Source organism: Paroedura picta, chromosome 3 (assembly GCF_049243985.1).
Source record: "Paroedura picta isolate Pp20150507F chromosome 3, Ppicta_v3.0, whole genome shotgun sequence".
In the NCBI taxonomy this organism is placed as follows: domain Eukaryota; kingdom Metazoa; phylum Chordata; class Lepidosauria; order Squamata; family Gekkonidae; genus Paroedura; species Paroedura picta.
In genome coordinates, this window is record NC_135371.1 from 129,881,528 (window position 1) to 129,897,942 (window position 16,415).

At 43.3% G+C, this 16,415-nt stretch overlaps 1 protein-coding gene across 7 annotated transcripts in view; it reads left to right on the forward strand.

Annotated features, from left to right (window-relative positions):
* Positions 1-814: 814 nt before the first annotated feature.
* FBF1 (Fas binding factor 1) overlaps positions 815-16,415 on the forward strand; it is a 47,391-nt gene continuing 31,790 nt past the window's right edge. For 4 of the 7 annotated variants that reach the window (XM_077327748.1, XM_077327753.1, XM_077327754.1 and 1 more), the window contains exons 1-10: positions 852-919; positions 1,272-1,432; positions 5,319-5,453; positions 8,697-8,724; positions 9,875-9,907; positions 10,756-10,843; positions 11,385-11,445; positions 12,156-12,206; positions 12,326-12,470; positions 14,379-14,459. In XM_077327748.1, coding sequence (XP_077183863.1) covers positions 5,451-5,453; positions 8,697-8,724; positions 9,875-9,907; positions 10,756-10,843; positions 11,385-11,445; positions 12,156-12,206; positions 12,326-12,470; positions 14,379-14,459 — 490 coding nt within the window. In that variant the 5' untranslated portion in view covers positions 852-919; positions 1,272-1,432; positions 5,319-5,450. Of the gene's footprint in view, positions 920-1,271; positions 1,433-5,318; positions 5,454-8,696; positions 8,725-9,874; positions 9,908-10,755; positions 10,844-11,384; positions 11,446-12,155; positions 12,207-12,325; positions 12,471-14,378; positions 14,460-16,415 lie in introns of all 7 variants that reach the window. The other 3 variants (XM_077327750.1, XM_077327749.1, XM_077327752.1) reach the window with 3 other exon arrangements.

The window sequence follows — 16,415 nt, forward strand, 5'->3', positions numbered from 1 at the left end:
CAACTAAAATTTTCATAGAACGCATAGAACGCAAAAATAGTATTGTAATATATATTTTTTAATTTCAACATAAGTACAATTTGCCAGGTGCCCCCAGATGTCCCTCCAAAAGTGGGACAATCTGGTTCCCTTACTTTAAACACACCAGCAAGTTCCATGGTTACCTCCAAGTAACTGATTTCTAATGCAACCTTTACACTCTAAATGAAAAACTTACATTTGCCAAATATCTCTTATTATTAGTAAGTATAATTCAGCTCCCTAAAAGTCTTGTTTGCAGTATAGCAAAGGATGCGTATTTCAGTTGCAGCATTCTTTGGGATAAAGCTATTGATTGACAAAGCCCACCCTTGTAGAACACCACAATTTTCCTTTAGCCTGGGAGCTAAGGCGTTTTCCCCCCATTTTAACAAAAATTGAGTCTATTAGCACCTTTAAGACCAACAAGGAGGTATTATTTATTTCTGCAATGTTTTTGTAAACTACAACTGAACTCAAAAGGACTGATTAGTGGTTTTAGCAAATAATTATCATATGGCATAATTTGGATACTATGACACAGTTTACTAATTTGCCACTGATTTACTTTTCCTATATATAACTGTACTCTTATGGATCTGGTTCCATTTTGTCAAAGGAAATGTACGTGCACATGAAAGCTCACGCCTTGAAGAAATCGTTGTTGGTCTTAACGGTGCTATGGACTCAATTTTTATTATGCTACTTCAGACCATCACGGCTACCCACTCGATTCTACCATTCCGGTTTTGTGAGAAAGAAAAGCATGCCGAGAGTTGTAGTTTCTGGGCGCGCCTTCTGTGAGTTGGGAGAGGGCAAGGACTACGTTTCCCAAGGTCCTTTGCAGCCTTGCCGACGGGAAGCTTGCCTGGGTGGCTTCGGCGGGAGTTGATCGGCCAGGGTGAGTCCTGCTACTGTTGGGTGATGTTTTCCAAAACAGGGCGGTGGATGTAGTGTGTCTAGTACGCCGTGGCGTCCTGGAGGCTCCCCTACGCACAGGAACGGGCCAGTTCTTGGGCAACTTGTTCCTTTTGTCCGCGGAGGACTTGGCTGCTATGGCAACTAGGGGTCATGCCTCCCAAATCAACAGTTGAAAGTGCGGAGCCGCAAAAGCCTTTCCCACATCCCTGTCAGACGTTTTGCTTGAGAGCATTCAAGAGAATTAGAAGAAAAAAATAATAATGCAAAGTCAATCAAATAAAATGAAATCCAGCAATCATATATTGTTCTGGTTTGATGTGTTCGCTTCACAGGCAGAGATGCTGTGACTGTTGTATGAACCGGGGAAGGCTAAAGACAACGCATTGCTTTTCCTGAGGCTACTGGGACTCATTTGCAGTTGAGAGACGTGAATGGAACACATTCCTGCCCCTAGGAACTCTCCTTAAAAAAGTAAAAAATAGAATTTTAAAAAGTAAGAAAACCAAAAGTACTATAAATATACATGTCTCCAATAGGCTAATATGCATCATAAGAGCTACTTAGTATAGCCCATGTAGAGATGCTAGTTTTTGTCTGATAAGTCAGCTTGCTTCCACCACTGAGCTATCAAGATTATCACTGCTGTTGTAGCATTAAAAAAACCCTTTCTGGTGTTGACAGTTAATTTGTCAGGGAATACACTTAACAGAAAATATTCAGAATACATTGGAAATTTAAAACCGAACATCTTCTCTAACAGTGCATGTTCTCTGATGCAAAAAATGTTTTGATCTTTTCACAGCGCCACCACATATGATAAAAAGAACCAATTGTTTGACAACATGTAATGGCTCAAATGATGGTTTACTTCATTATCACGGCACAACCAAATTGCTGTTTGGGAAGATCTGTCATGGAATTTCATGGAACTTCATGGCCAAAGTTTTAGTAGGATGGGAAATGACTGTCCATTAAGGATGTGTACTAGGTATAGTTGTTGTTAAAGAAATCATATTGTTACTCCTCCACTACATCAGCTAGTGAATGAAATTATTGAAAGCCCTGATTGACTATATCCAGAATCATGGGAACAGCTTTTTAAACACTGATCCACAAAGAAGGAGAAGATCCCTCCATTCCACAGTCTTATAGACCGATCTCTCTATTAAATGTGGATTACAAAAGTTTTGTTAAGATACTAGTGAAGAGACTTAAAAGGAACTTTTGCAATTCCACAGGGTCTGTAAGATGGAGTTCTTCCACCAGGTCTTTGGCTGAGGCCAGGGCATGGCAGATCTAGGGACCCCTCCACGGTCTACAGTCCATAGTCAAGAGCAAGTAGATTAAGATTGGACTAGTTGGCACCCACCCCTGAGGTGCTGGGGGGGGGGAGGTTGTGTGCTGTTTTTTTTTTTTTCTTTCTTGCTGCTGGAATACGGAAATTTTGTTTGTTTTTGTTTTATCTATGTTCTCTATTTTATTGTAAACTGTCGTGAGAAGGTTTCAAGAGTGGCAGGTAAGAAATCAAACATACATACGTATGAAGGTCAGAGCTAAAAGGTTTGACAACCCTAATTGGGGAAATGACAGAATTTGAAACTATGAAAGCTTAAGCTAAACTGCATATACAAGGACAAATAAACTTTTGCTAAAATATGAGACAGGGACTGAACAGATAAAAATTGTATGATTAAATGGATGCAGAACTTAGATCATAATGTTTCTTTAGTTTAGATGAATGGGAACAGCTATGGGAAAAACAAAACTAACGAAATGAGAGAATTGGTATAAAATGTTTCATAGATGAAATATAATGCTGAAAGTGATTAGTAAAATGTTGAAATGTTATACGATGGTAAATGTTGGAGGTAGTGTGAAAAATTGAGCTTTTTTATTATATGTAGTGGAGTTGTAAAATGTTAGAAAATTTTGAGTCAAAATACATACACTATTAGGAAAAAATGTTATATATCAAATTTCCTATGTATTCTGATTATATGCTGTTAAGTTTTTTCCCTGAAAACTTACCCTTTAATACCAAAGAATTTTTTCACTCAATAACAGTGGCGAGAATAATAATAGCCCAGTATTGGAAGCAATCAGTGTGACAGACTGGCTGGATAAACTTGGAGAACTTTGTAAGATGGCAAAACAGACCAGTTTATTAAACAGGAGACCTTTTGAAAAATTTCAAGACCATTGGTATTATTATATAGACTATATGAATAAGTAGTTTTTAAATATGTATTAGATTAGAGGAGTAACTGGTGATGAGAACAATTCTATAACATTTTTTTCTTTTTGTACTTTTTCATTTTTTCTATAATTTTGAAAATCATAAAATAATTTGCAGAAATTTTTTTAGTTCATTTACTGTATTTTTGGATCAATTAAGTGATTAAATCTAGATAAATATTCATAAGAAGAATGAAACAATCAAATTACATGATTGAAAGCATACTTTGTTTTCAGATTATGCTTGCGTATGTTGTGTAGTCACAAATTTAGGAGACCCAAGGTGGATTGGCCAGGCAAGCCTGATCCTATCAGATCTCTGAAGCTAATAATGGGTGGCCCTGGCTAGCACTTGGAAGAGTGAGCACCAAGGAATGCCAGTCGGTGACGTAACAATGGCAAGCCACTTCCAAACGTCTCTTGCCTGGCAGCCCAACAATCTTAGGATCTCCTAGTTATAATTATAGTAATAACATTTTTATTTATATCCTGCCCTTCCAGCACTCAGAATTGAAGCAAATCCAGCACACTGAAGCAAATGCAAAAGTTAAAATTTAAAACATCATAATGTATGCCCTCAACTTAAATCCCAACGGAGGAGGTTGTGGCTGGAGCTGATCTTCAGCATCCCTTCTCCCTCCCTCTCCTAGTGGTGAGGCCAGCCTTATATGGTAGATGTTATTTTTGGCCTTGACCATAAGTCCAGCGGAGTAGCTCCACTTTGCAGGCCCTACAGAACAGAAGAAGTAGAAGAAGAGTTGGTTCTTATATGCCGCTTTTCCCTACCCAAAGGAGGCTCAAAGCGGCTTACAGTCGCCTTCCCATTCCTCTCCCCACAACAGACACCCTGTGGGGTGGGTGAGGCTGAGAGAGCCCTGATATCGCTGCTCAGTTAGAACAGTTTTATCAGCGCTGTGGTGAGCCCAAGATCACTCAGCTGGTTGCATGTGGGGGAGTGCAGAATTGAACCTGGCATGCCAGATTAGAAGTCTGCACTCCTAACCACTACACCAAACTGGCTCTCCTGTAGGATTTAGGTCCTGCAAGGCCCTGATCTAGTCTGAGAGCTCATCCCACCAGGCTGGGGCTCTGGCCCTGGTCAATGCCAGCTTCACCTCTTTTGGGTCGGGTACCCTGAACAGATGCTGTTCTGAGGATCTCAGAGCTCTTGGGAGAATATAAGGGAAAAGGCGGTCCTGCAGGTACTATATTACACATGCCATACAATAAATAAATATCTTAGGAAAGGCATTTCCACCTGAGAGGAAAAAACAAAGAATACCTCTTCTGAGACTGCATCTGCTGTTTTATGTTTCTTTTTTTTTAAACTGTGCTACTCAATAAAGTGGGCACATCTTTTTCATCAAATGATTTAAATCAGTTCCGATTCATCAGATAAGCAGGCCTATTATATGGCATTGAAGTATCTCAGCATCCTTCAGTTATATTTTAATGAGATAGACCTAAAAATCTACAGACTTCAGAAATCAGTTTCCTTGGAGAAAATGGATGTTTTGGAGGATGGACTCAGTAGCATTGCACCTTACTAGGTCCTTGTCCTCCCCACCCTCCATCTCCAAATCTCAAGGAGTTTTCCAACCTGGATGTGGTAATCCTACCCCCCCATCTCCTGCCTGTGGCTGGAGTGGGGGAGGGAACCTGGCAACTCTAACTTGGAGTAAATGTAATTTCAGGTGGGTAGCCATGATCTCTGTAGTTGCATCTTAAAGACCAGCATCTTAAAGACCAGCATAAACTTCGGTGAGGTAGAATTCACTTGCCTCTGTTGTAGTGAGCTCTGACTCACAAAAGCTTATGCTAGAACAATATTTGTAGCCCTACAGATGCCTCTGGATTCCTGTTTTATTTTGCAAACAGGAATCCAGAGGCATCTGCAGGGCTACAAATATTGTTCTAGCATAAGCTTTTGTGAGTCAGAGCTCACTACAACAGAGGCAAGTGAATTCTACCTCACCGAAGTTTATGCTGGTCTTTAAGATGCTACTGGACTCCTGTTTTGAAGGAGAGGTAGAACACAAATGTAATGCATACTCTAGTTGATCAATATAATTGATTCACTTTTATAAAATATCAATAAAATGGCATATGAAGTGAATTTGGGAATTTTTACTCTGTCTTTCTAGGTAAAGTTGGAATAAATGTCTGCTGCATGAATCCATCCATCATATAGGTGTAAAGATGAAAAATGTCTGAATATGGTCACTGGCTGGTGCAGGTGAAAGAAAGAGACAGAGTATGCAGTTGAAAGCCCTGAAATGGTACGAAGGACCTCTCTGTGACCAAGCTCCTATTAAATTGTGAATATGTTGCTCCAAATTCTTGTTGACCTTGCAGTCCAAAAGATAAGGATTCCTAACATGGCTCTTGAGGGATAAGCTGAGTTTATAAGGGGAAGGGTGCAAGCCCATGTTTTAATGCTTTTTGTTTCCCCATGAAGCTTTATGGTGGCCTGCAATCATAGTTAGATTGCAGAATCCCTTATCTTAGTAAAATGTGTTCATTATTATTATTATTATTATTATTATTATTATTCAGTTTATTTCCCACCACTCCCTAAAGGCTCGTGGCGGGTAACAATAGTCTTAAAATCCCCCATTAAAACCCCCGTTAAAAGACTATAATCCGGACAGCAATTGGCAACCAGTGCAGCTGCCTCAGCACCGGCTGGATGTGGGGCTCTCCAAGGTGTGGCAGTGAGGACCCTAGCAGCTGCATTTTGCACTAGCTGAAGTTTCCAGATCAACGACAAGGGCAGGCCCGCGTAGAGCAAGTTACAGAAATCTAATCTGGAGGTGACTGTCGCATGGATCACTGTAGCCAGGTGGTCAGGGGACAGGTAGGGCGCTAGTAGCCGGGCCTGACGAAGTTGGAAGAATGCCTGGCCCGCTACTCTCTTGACCTGCACCTCCTTAGTCAGGGAGGCGTCGATGGTCACCCCCAAATTCCTGGCTTGGGGCGTGATGGTAAGTTGCGCTCCCACCAAGGTGGGTAAACGCGCTTCCTGTTCCTGCCCCCTTCTTCCCAGCCACAGGACCTCCGTCTTGGAGGGGTTGAGTTTCAGGCGTCTCTGCTCGAACCATTCTGTCACTGCTTCCAAACATCTGGCAAATGGTTCCAGGGGGGAGTTTGGGTGGCCATCCATTAGGAGATAGAGCTGGGTGTCATCAGCATACTGATGGCAACCCAGCCCAAAGCTCCGCACCAGCTGGGCCAGAGGGCACATGCATTAATTTCTAATTAATCTTTTAACGTCACGCGGCGCAGGGCACCGCGGACTAAATAAAGCTGTAAGGGCTGGTGGGGAGGAGTTAGGGTGGGACCCGTCCGGGATAAAAACTCGGAGGGGTCCAATCAGGAGCCGCGAAGCGGCTCCTGATTGGGCCCCTCCGAGTGCCACTCGAGGGCCAAGTGACTAAGCGACCTACTGGCCGCTTGGCCCGCCTACTGGCCGCCCAGATCCGCCATTTCCCCACTTGCCGCCGACATGGACACGTCTCCAGGAGGACCCGGCTCCAGCCGCAAGCAGCCCGCCTCGCCACTGCCCCACGCCGCTTCTCCCCACTCAGTGACGAGACCGGCGGCTACCGCATACCCGCGCACCCTGGAGGACCCGGCGCCGCCTCCAGCAGCCGCCTCGCCACTGCCCCCGCGCCTTCTTTTCACCTGCCACCCCGCCGCCACGCCCAACCCTCCACCGACACACGCTACAGCAGCTGAGCCGCCGCCGCTTTCCCCCACCCCAGTGGCCCCGATGCCAGCCACAGCGGTGGCGCCAACAGCTTCGCCTGCCCTGCCGCCCCGGCCAGGCTACAGCAGCTGCCGGCCGCTGCCGCGCCAGCACCAGCTGACCCGCCCGCTATGGTCGCTGCAACCGCGCCGCCAGTGCCTCTGCCGGGACCACCTGGCAGCGGGAGAACCGGCTGCCACAACAGTGGCGCCGCTCCAAGAACAACAAGCCCCTCGACTCTCTCCTGACGAGCACCAGCCCCAACAATGTTTCCTCCATGCCCTGACTTCCATGAGGTAAGGCCCGCGCTGCGGGGAGACCTGGCCGAGCCGCCAGCCGACGGGGGAGGGTTTCAGGCCGCCCCATCCACGGCCTCGGGTACGCCGCCGCCCGCCGCCAAGCCATCCAGCCACCCACAACAACTCCGTCGCCTTCCTTGCGCCCATTTTATTCCTCTTTAAAATGGGCTTTCAATCTAGTATCATTATGAAACAGGTTGTCTTCGGCATACTCTGTTGCTCTTTGAGCACATTTAAATGGGCCATAAGTGTATGAAGAAGTATATTAATTTATGTAATGGAGGAACAGACTATTCCCTTTGAGTGCTGTAACACCCATTAGGATTGCCTTATATTCACATATACAAGTAGGTTGACTTTGAACCTGTATTTTTCTCCTGCTCAGCAGGATTCACTGAATCCAAAGTAGCACTAAAATTAATGTAAAGTTTTATAAGTAAATGAAATCTGGAGAATAGTTTCAGCAGCCTGCTTTGTTGCCGAATCTGGGATGACAGCCTGAATTTCAGTTTAATTCAGATTTTAGGATTCTCCCCCTAACTCAATTTCTATTTGGCTGGATCAAACATGTTAATTAAAGAAGGTGAATGATGCACAAATAATTGTAAAACATTTTATATATATTGATTTATATATATTAGCTCACTCTTTCCTACTTCCTAAATCTTATATCAGCTGTGATTGAAATATAACCGATACTTGGTAAATTGACCTGTAGTGTAATAACTTTTGGCTGTCTTGATTTTTTTAAATGTTTAATTTGTTAAGATTAAATTTTCATTTAGCAATAAATCTTCAAAAGTATTTAACTAAAACCTTTTGAAACCTAGGTCTACCAGCTTCTCTTATTAATCAGGTTGACCCAAGCTTGACAGGAATGTTTTGCAAATGGGGACAGGCTTGTGCATTTTCACTGTTGCTGCTACTGTTGCTAATATGTGTGGCAGTTATAGGACTTCTGCATAGTAGGTTTTCTTTGTAGGTTTTTTAAATTGTGATTTAACAGCACTGTATCGATATATTATTATACCTAAATATGCATCAGGTTCTTTGAGTACCCAGTTTTATTCTTTAAAATAAGTGTCTAGCCTCCAAGTCTCCTTTGGAAAGATAAGTTTCCCCCTATTTATATATTACTTTTTTGTAAAAAGGAAGTTAAGAATTCAGAGAACTTGATGTCTGTTTTTGGAAAACAATGAAATGCTGTCAAATTGCTGTTTTTTTAAAAAAAATACCACCCATATGCCAGCCATGTAAGTTTTGCTCCAGTCTTTCTTAAAAAATTCTGCGCAAAGCATGTTTTCTGAAAAGATCAGAGAAAAAGCGTGGAACTTCTGGGACAAATATATAAAGATGCTGTGGAAAAGCAGGGAAGAAAGCATTTTTCAGGAGTATCAGACTTAGGGCAAATAACCTGTGCAGAAAATATCCAGCATTTGTTCACGTTGCTTTCTGTTTTGTCTTTTTATCCTTAGGCAGGAAGACGCAAGAAAGGTGTGAAAAGTAAGTGTATATTTACATAGTCCTCTGATCTTTGAGACGATGGCTGAAGGATAGTACAGTTCCGGTGGGTATAACAGTGTGGACATCAGTTTGAGTAAGGAACAGAGTTAATGTTTGCTGGGATCTGTTGCAGATCCCTGCAAATTGTGGTTAATAGATCAGGTTTCAACCTTGTGAATTACCTATTCCTTTTCTTTGCTGAGCCATAGTTATATCTATTGCATCTAAACCATAAACAGGAACTGTATGACACTTTATATGCTAGCAACTTTTAAATGCTAGCATAAGGTTTAATTGACTGGAGCTCCCTTGCCAAACTCATGTACTGGGCCTTCCCAAGATTCTTGTTTATTTTTGCTGAAAGACTAACACAGTGACTCCTCTGGAATCCAAACAATAGTTAACGCTAGACAGTTTCTACTGCAATGGTGTTTCAAACTGTCTTGGTTAATAGAAGAAGTGGAAGACGCTTTTCTCTACCCAAAGGAGTCTCGAAGTGGCTTACATTCACCTTCCCTTTCCTCTCTCCACAACAGACACCCTGTAAGGTGGGTGAGGCTGAGAGAGCCCTGAGCTTACTGCTCGGTCAGAACCGTTTATCACTTCCATGGCGAGCCCAAGTCACCCAGCGGGCTGCATGTGGAGGAGCGCAGAATTGAATCTGGCTTGCCAGATTAGAAGTCCACACCCCTAACCACTACACCAAGAAAGCCAATAATAGCCAAAACTATGACATGTGTTGATTGGTCAGAACATTTCTTGTCTCTGGAGTTTTGTTATATTACAGTAGCAATAAACAGTCTTTTCTATAGAAAGTTCATTGCAGAATTTCTGCTGACTATTCCTCTGAGACCTCTGCGAAACTCATTTGTGTAGGGAAGCCAGTTTACTGATAATGTTTGTAGGTCTCAGAGGACTAGCCAGCAGAAATTCTGCAATGATTTTTCTATAGAAAAGACTGTTTATTGATTGTTTTCTGATTGTTCTATTGTAAACCACATTGTTTTAATGTTTAGTATGTTTTAAACTTTGCTTTATCTCTTGAAAAATGTTGTAACATGCCCTGAGCCCTCAGGAAAGGGCAGCATATAAAATTAAAAAACAATTAAATATATTAAAAAGTTAATAAGCACATTTATTTTTATCCTAGGCTCCATTGATGGTGTCCCCAGTGATCTTCTTGGTAATTAAAAACTGAAGTGGGAAAAACAGTTTTCAAATTACTTTCTGCTCATCAGTTATAAATGAAGTATAATAAATTATGAGAGGCCTCACTTTATTTCAGGCAGGCAGGAGCATTCCTGCCTAAATCCTGCTAATTGCCACTGTGGGGTGGTAGGTGAATTTCCTTCAGGCCATTCTGCATTCTGCAGATTTTTGGTAGGGGGGGATCATTTGGGCATGAAATTGGGGTCACTGTGGGTAGGCGGGTAGTTGTGAGTTCCTGCATTGTGCAGGGCAGTGGTCCCCAACCTTTTTATCACAGGGAACCACTCAACGCCGGGGACCACTCAACGCCTCTTACTGAGGCCTGGTAGGGGGGGGTAGTTTACTCCTCTACTCTCAACCACTGCCCTAACGCTCTCTGATCGCTATGGTAATGTTTAAACATCCCTTCAAAATAAGATACAGACACGCCTCAACAATGAACATTTTATTTTCATGGAAATTTTAACTCATGACAGTTAAACTGACAGTTTAACTCATGACAGGGGGGGGAGAAGGCGTCCTTCGGGGCCCACCTCCAATTAGTTGACGGACCACATGTGGTCCGCGGCCCACAGGTTGGGGATCACGAGTTCAGGGGGTTGAATTAGATGACCCTGGAGGTCCCTTCCAACTCTATGATTCTGTGATACATACCAGACCTATCAAATTTTCAGAGGAGTTGTTCATGTTTATGTCTTATTTCTTCCGTTCTTAGCTTCTTTGTTAGAACTGCTAAGCTCTTAAAGGGCTGGAATCTACCATTTAGAACTAAGGAATAAAGCCTACACTTCTGTCTCCTAAATCTCCATCTTTTTCCCCCAGATGATATTCCCCTTAAATCTAGTAAACCTGTCTCATTTGGCAGCAGTGAAGGGAGAACCAGAGGAGTTGCTTCACAATTCAACAAAACGTGAGTGATTTATATTTTATATTTTTGTAACACTTTCATATATATATATATATATATATATATATATATATATATATATATATATATATATATATATATATATATATATATATATATATATATAATGACTTTGGTATTGTAGAATTTTCTGTCAGCTCTTCAGCAATTCTCAGTCTTTCCCCTAAGATATCTTTTAAATTGGCTTCCACTTTTTAAGGCCCTTTCTAAATAAACTTGCTACTAAAATTTCCTCTCAACTGAAGAAAACTATGAAATAATTTTTTGGGGGAAGGAAGGGTCCTTAAACACAGTACATCTGAGAAATACTGTAGGAAACTCAAATATTTTTGATAATGTGAATAAAAATTTCTCAGAAGATTCTGAGGTTGTAACTTAATTTTTCCTGGAGCAGAATTCATATCTGGAGGCTTCTCCTCAAGTGAAACTTCTTAGGAGAATACTCAGGAAAGCCAAGAGAGATTACGTAAAGTTATTAACACTTCTCAGGCCATTCAATGCATCGCTGTTCCTTATGTTACAGGGACCTTTTGGATGATGACTTCGTTAGTAAAATGGCTCATGAGAAAGAAACAGAGGCAGAGGTGAGAGTAAATGCACAAGCTCACATTCTTTCTGTATGATAAACTAAAGTAGTTTTCAGTGTTCCAATATAGCAACATGCAGAATTACTGCATGTCACTCATATGTCTGAATATGTAATGTGGGAAGATGTATGTGCATATAATTCTATTGGAGATAGTGTGGAGCTCTAGTGAGCACTGCCAGAATATCATATCGAGAGGACCCATGGACCTTCTTTAACATATTGTTCTGGAACTCTATTACTTGTCTGGATTAAAAGTCCTAAATTAATGATGGGCATGTAATATAGGCTTTCTCAGCCAGGGTTTTGCGAAGGCCCTGGAAGGGTTTTCCAAATGGGTGGGAGTTAATTGTTTATATATTTTTAAAAATTGTTAAACATTTATTGGGTGATATAAACATATAGGGTCATATTGACCCCCTCCCCCTCCCAAAATGGTTAATGATGGGCCTAGAGGGGGTGGGAAGGAGAAGTGCCCTGAGTGGGTGCGTATACAGCTATACTTCCCAGCGTTATTTGGCATGTGCCACTTTTGGGGTTTCTTGAGCCTGAAGAATGTTTCAGGGATTTCTCAGTTGTAAAATAGTTGAGAACAGCTGATGTAGAATGACATGTTGGCACTGGGATTAATTAATTGGTAGAGTTTTGTTGTTGTTTCTTGAAAGTTGGTGTAAAACTAAAAATGTGTTTTATGTATTTGTCCTGAAGGATCCTGATATCTCAGATGTAGACCCAGAAGCTCTTCTGGAGACCTTGGAGGTAAATCAAGAAAACACCCTGCAGTGAAAAGACAAGATGAACTTGCTGTACTCTGCCAAATCTGGACAAAAAGGCTTTCCATATCATTATGTTCTAAGTATATGCACTGTCTCTTTCAGGATATGGATGACATGGATGCTGATCTTTTAGGCATTAAAAAGCCAAATTATGAACCTATTCAGAAACCCATGAAGGTTGCAGAAAAATCTCAGCCTTTAACTGAGCCAACAAGGTCTGCTAAGAAAGCAGGAGTTTATGAGAAAGGTGAGGTTGTTCTCTTTCTGCATGATCTTTTCAAGGGGACTATATAATGATTCTGTAGTGAGTCACCTTGTTTTAATAGAAGGTTTTGGCCATGATCAGGAATGGTTACAAACTGAACCCTGAAGCCACATTTTGCCCAGTTTGTGGTCTGTGACCTATCATGAACTAAACCGCTCCTGCAGAGCGGAAGGAATAAAGGAGTAAGGGCAAGTGGGGAGGAGTTAGGGCGGGCCTCCTCCGAGTGGCACTCGAGGGCCAAGTGGCGAATTGGGAGCCGCGCTTTGCATGGCTCCCCATTGGCTACTTGGCCCGTCCTCCGAGGAGTGATCCCGGGGAGTCCATTGGGAGCCCTCGCGGAGGTCCTGCCGCAAGTCTCAGCCGGCCAGGTGGGGGGGGGGGGCGGGTCTGGCATTCTCCCGGCACCGGGAAGAGCCTCCCGGGGCCGGGAGAAGCCGGCAAGTCTCGGCCATTGGCTACTTGGCCCGTCCTCCAAGGAGCGCTCCGGGGAGTCCATCGGGAGCCCTCGCAGAGGTCCTGCCTCAAGTCTCAGCCGGACAGGTGGGGGGGGGGCGGGTCTGGCCTTCTCCCGGTCCCAGGAAGAGCCTCCCGGGGCCGGGAGAAGCCGGCAAGTCTCGGCCGGGTGGGGGCTGTGGGATTCGCGGGCGCCCTTCTGCCGGCCCCGGGAGCAGCCTTGCTACACCGAGGCTGCTCCTGGGTCCGGCACAAGCCTCCGGGTCGCTGCTGGGAGGAGGGGGTGCGCTCCAGCCTTCTGCCGGCCCCAGCAGCCGCCTCATTGGGCCGAGGCCAGGGCCGGGCCTGGTAGAAGGCTCCAGGACGCTGCTGGGGGGTGGGGGTGGGTGCCAGCCTTCTGCCGGCCCCGGGAGCGGCCACGCCATTTATACAATTTATACAATGTTCCAAATAAATTAACAGTTTGACAATCAGTTTTTCAGTAACGGTTTCTAGATAAATGCCATTTTCAATTGTTTTTTGTCAGTGGTTGTGTCCTCCTGTGATGATTGTTATGAAAGCTTTACACTGTGAAAGGTTATTTCTACCAAATTACCTTATTCTACTTCTCTAGTAGTATAAATAGGTCATCGGCCCACCGGTACCAGGGACAGTTTGTTAATGGTTAACATCCCATGCCTTTTGGAGCATGCTCAAACTGTTATTTGTGTGATTTTATTTCAGTTGATTTACAAAGTCATACTTTTATGCATGTCATGCCAGAGAAGTCTCCCTGAGTATAGAGACACCCCTATTATGTCTGCTGATGTCTGTTTTGCTGCTTCCACGATAGGCAGTGAGCCACCCACTTTATAGGTATAGAAAACAGAATGATATTACACCTGCAGAATAATCTCCAAATCTTGAATTCTTTAATCAAGCTGCTTCCTGTTTTCATGTTCTTGCAAATCCACTTTACTTAAACCATCTTTTAAAACTAGAGAAACAATTGACTTTACTTGCCTTATTATACAAGAGTTGGCATTACTGAAGTTACCATGGCTATTTGTGTAAGAATCCTGTTGCTTCTGCCAGTGTTTGGTGGTGTTTATGTAGTTAGGTATGCAGAATGGAGCTTGTCTCCTCTATCTAGTTTATGGCTCCTATGCCCCTTTCTTTGCATTCCAACCCTCTCCTCCTCCTTGCCTCAATCATCTGCTCCGTTCCCTCCCTTATTTCCTTAGAGCCGAATCCCTAATCTGAGTGTTATGAATATGTGATGGTTTCCCGCTTTTTTGGATTCCCACAGGAGGGGAGGCAGGGTGAGGAATTTATGTGAAGATCTGAATCTTTGGCCCCAGTATCAACAATGTTTTGATGAGAGTGATTTCCTGATTTAAGTAAAGAATTTGCTTTTCTGGGAAATTGTATATTCTCACAACTTATAATGTTCAACAGATTCTGCAAATGGAATGGAGAAGAAGCTAAGTTCTGTTCCTACCACATCCAAACAACTGAAACAGAAGTTGTCCTTTGAAGGTAGGATCTGATTGATGGTGATCTTTGTATGTGTCAGGTATATTAAAAAAATAAATTAGGTGGAAAAAAACATTAGCTTGGACATGTTTATGCACAATGTACATGAAATCACCCAGTATCGAACTGTCATGTTCATTTTGTTTTTTATTTTGTTTTCTGTATATCCATCAATTACAGAAACTAGATGATTGTCATGAAAAATATGCTTCACTGTAGGCAGTAATGAACTTCTCACTCTAATGAGGAGGGCATCTTGGAATGGGTGATTCCCACAAATTGATCAGGGAGAGTAAATTTCTCATCCTGTGTGGGAGGCACCCTGGCTCAGTTTGCTTCATGTTTTGTTAGGAAGTGTAACTTTGGAGCAAAGTTCCTTAGTCTTCGCTCTTTTTTACTTTCTTTTCTCCTAGAGCAATTTTGTACCTGAGAGAGTTTCCAGCCTGTCCATTTTTCTGTTCTCTCCTTCTTTCACATCTCCTCTTGACTGCTCCTTTTTTTGTCTTTGCAATTTTTTTCATCTCAGCTTCCATCTTACAGATACAACAAACCTGATTAAATGGCCAGAGAAGAAACCATGATGCCAGAGACATTTCTGTGGGTGGCAGGCTTCAGGAATTCCATCCCAATGGCCTCAGGCTCTGCCAGACTACTGGGTTCTGCAAGCCATCCATTCTGGCTATTTCTTAAAATGTTGTGGTTTTCCCAGATCGCCTCCTTCAGTCTCCCAGATCTGTCTCTCTCATTAAAATGACACCTAGAGGTTTTGGTTTTAGAGGCGGTTTCGTCCTGTGAGCATTGCTCAGGAGTTTATTCTGTATTTTTCTGGGTGTCCAAGAGAAAGGGGACTGGAGATCCAATCTCAACCTGAAGTATGTAAACAAGTCACTTCTGCATGGAGGCTCTTAGATCCATCAGATCTTCACCTATCTCATGGAAGCCTGCTTACACATTTCCATACTTCTAGAACATTGCAGGTTTCTGTTTGCCACCAGTTAGCATCGGCTCCTTGGGTCTGATCCAAGGTCCTTTTAATTCCAGCAACCCTGATCCACCAGCAAGGAAAATAAATCGGCCATCTGCTGTCCTTTCCTGCAGGAAGGGCTAGTTTGAAGCAATAAATGCCCCCAGAGCTGCCTAACAGCTGATTCCTCAGAGAAATGTTCAGCTCTACCTACAGCTGCGTTGGAGAGGTGTTAAAAAAAAACCTCCTAGTTCAGAGATATTGTCCTTGTGCCAGTGGATGGATAGAGACAGATGAACATGTGCTTTTGTTCTACCCCATTAATGATGCCATCAGATGCAACTTTATGCAGCCAAAGAAAGCCAGATTGCTGCAGTGGTTAGGAGTGCGGACTTCTAATCTGGCGAGCTGGGTTTGATTCTGTGCTCCCCACATGCAACCAGCTGGGTGACCTTGGGGTCACCACAGCACTGATAAAACTGTTCTGACCGAGCAGTGATATCAGGGCTCTCTTAGCCTCATTTCCCTCACAGGGTGTCTGTTGTGGGGAGAAGAAAGGGAAGGAGACTGCAAGCCATTTTGAGACTCCTTCAGGTAGAAAAAAGCGGCATATAAGAACCTTCTTCAGTTTTGTACACCTACCCAAGAACTTCCCTGAAGGAGAAAATCAAGATGCTGCTTCAAAAAGAAAATACAATACGAAAAAGGAAGAAAGGTTCAAAACATATACAGAGAAAAAAGAACCTGTTGGTCGTCCCCGGCCCGAAGGAAGCGCGCCTAGCCTCGACCAGGGCCAGGGCCTTTTCGGTCCTGGCCCCTACCTGGTGGAATGAGCTCCTGGGTGAACTGCGGGCCCTGCGGGATTTGTCAGCTTTCCGCAGGGCCTGTAAAACGGAGCTCTTCCACTAGGTCTATGGTTGAGGCTGGGGTCAGCGAATCAGGGACATCGCTCCCCTCCCCTCCACGAGTTGGAGTGTATGCTACTCCCCCATCCT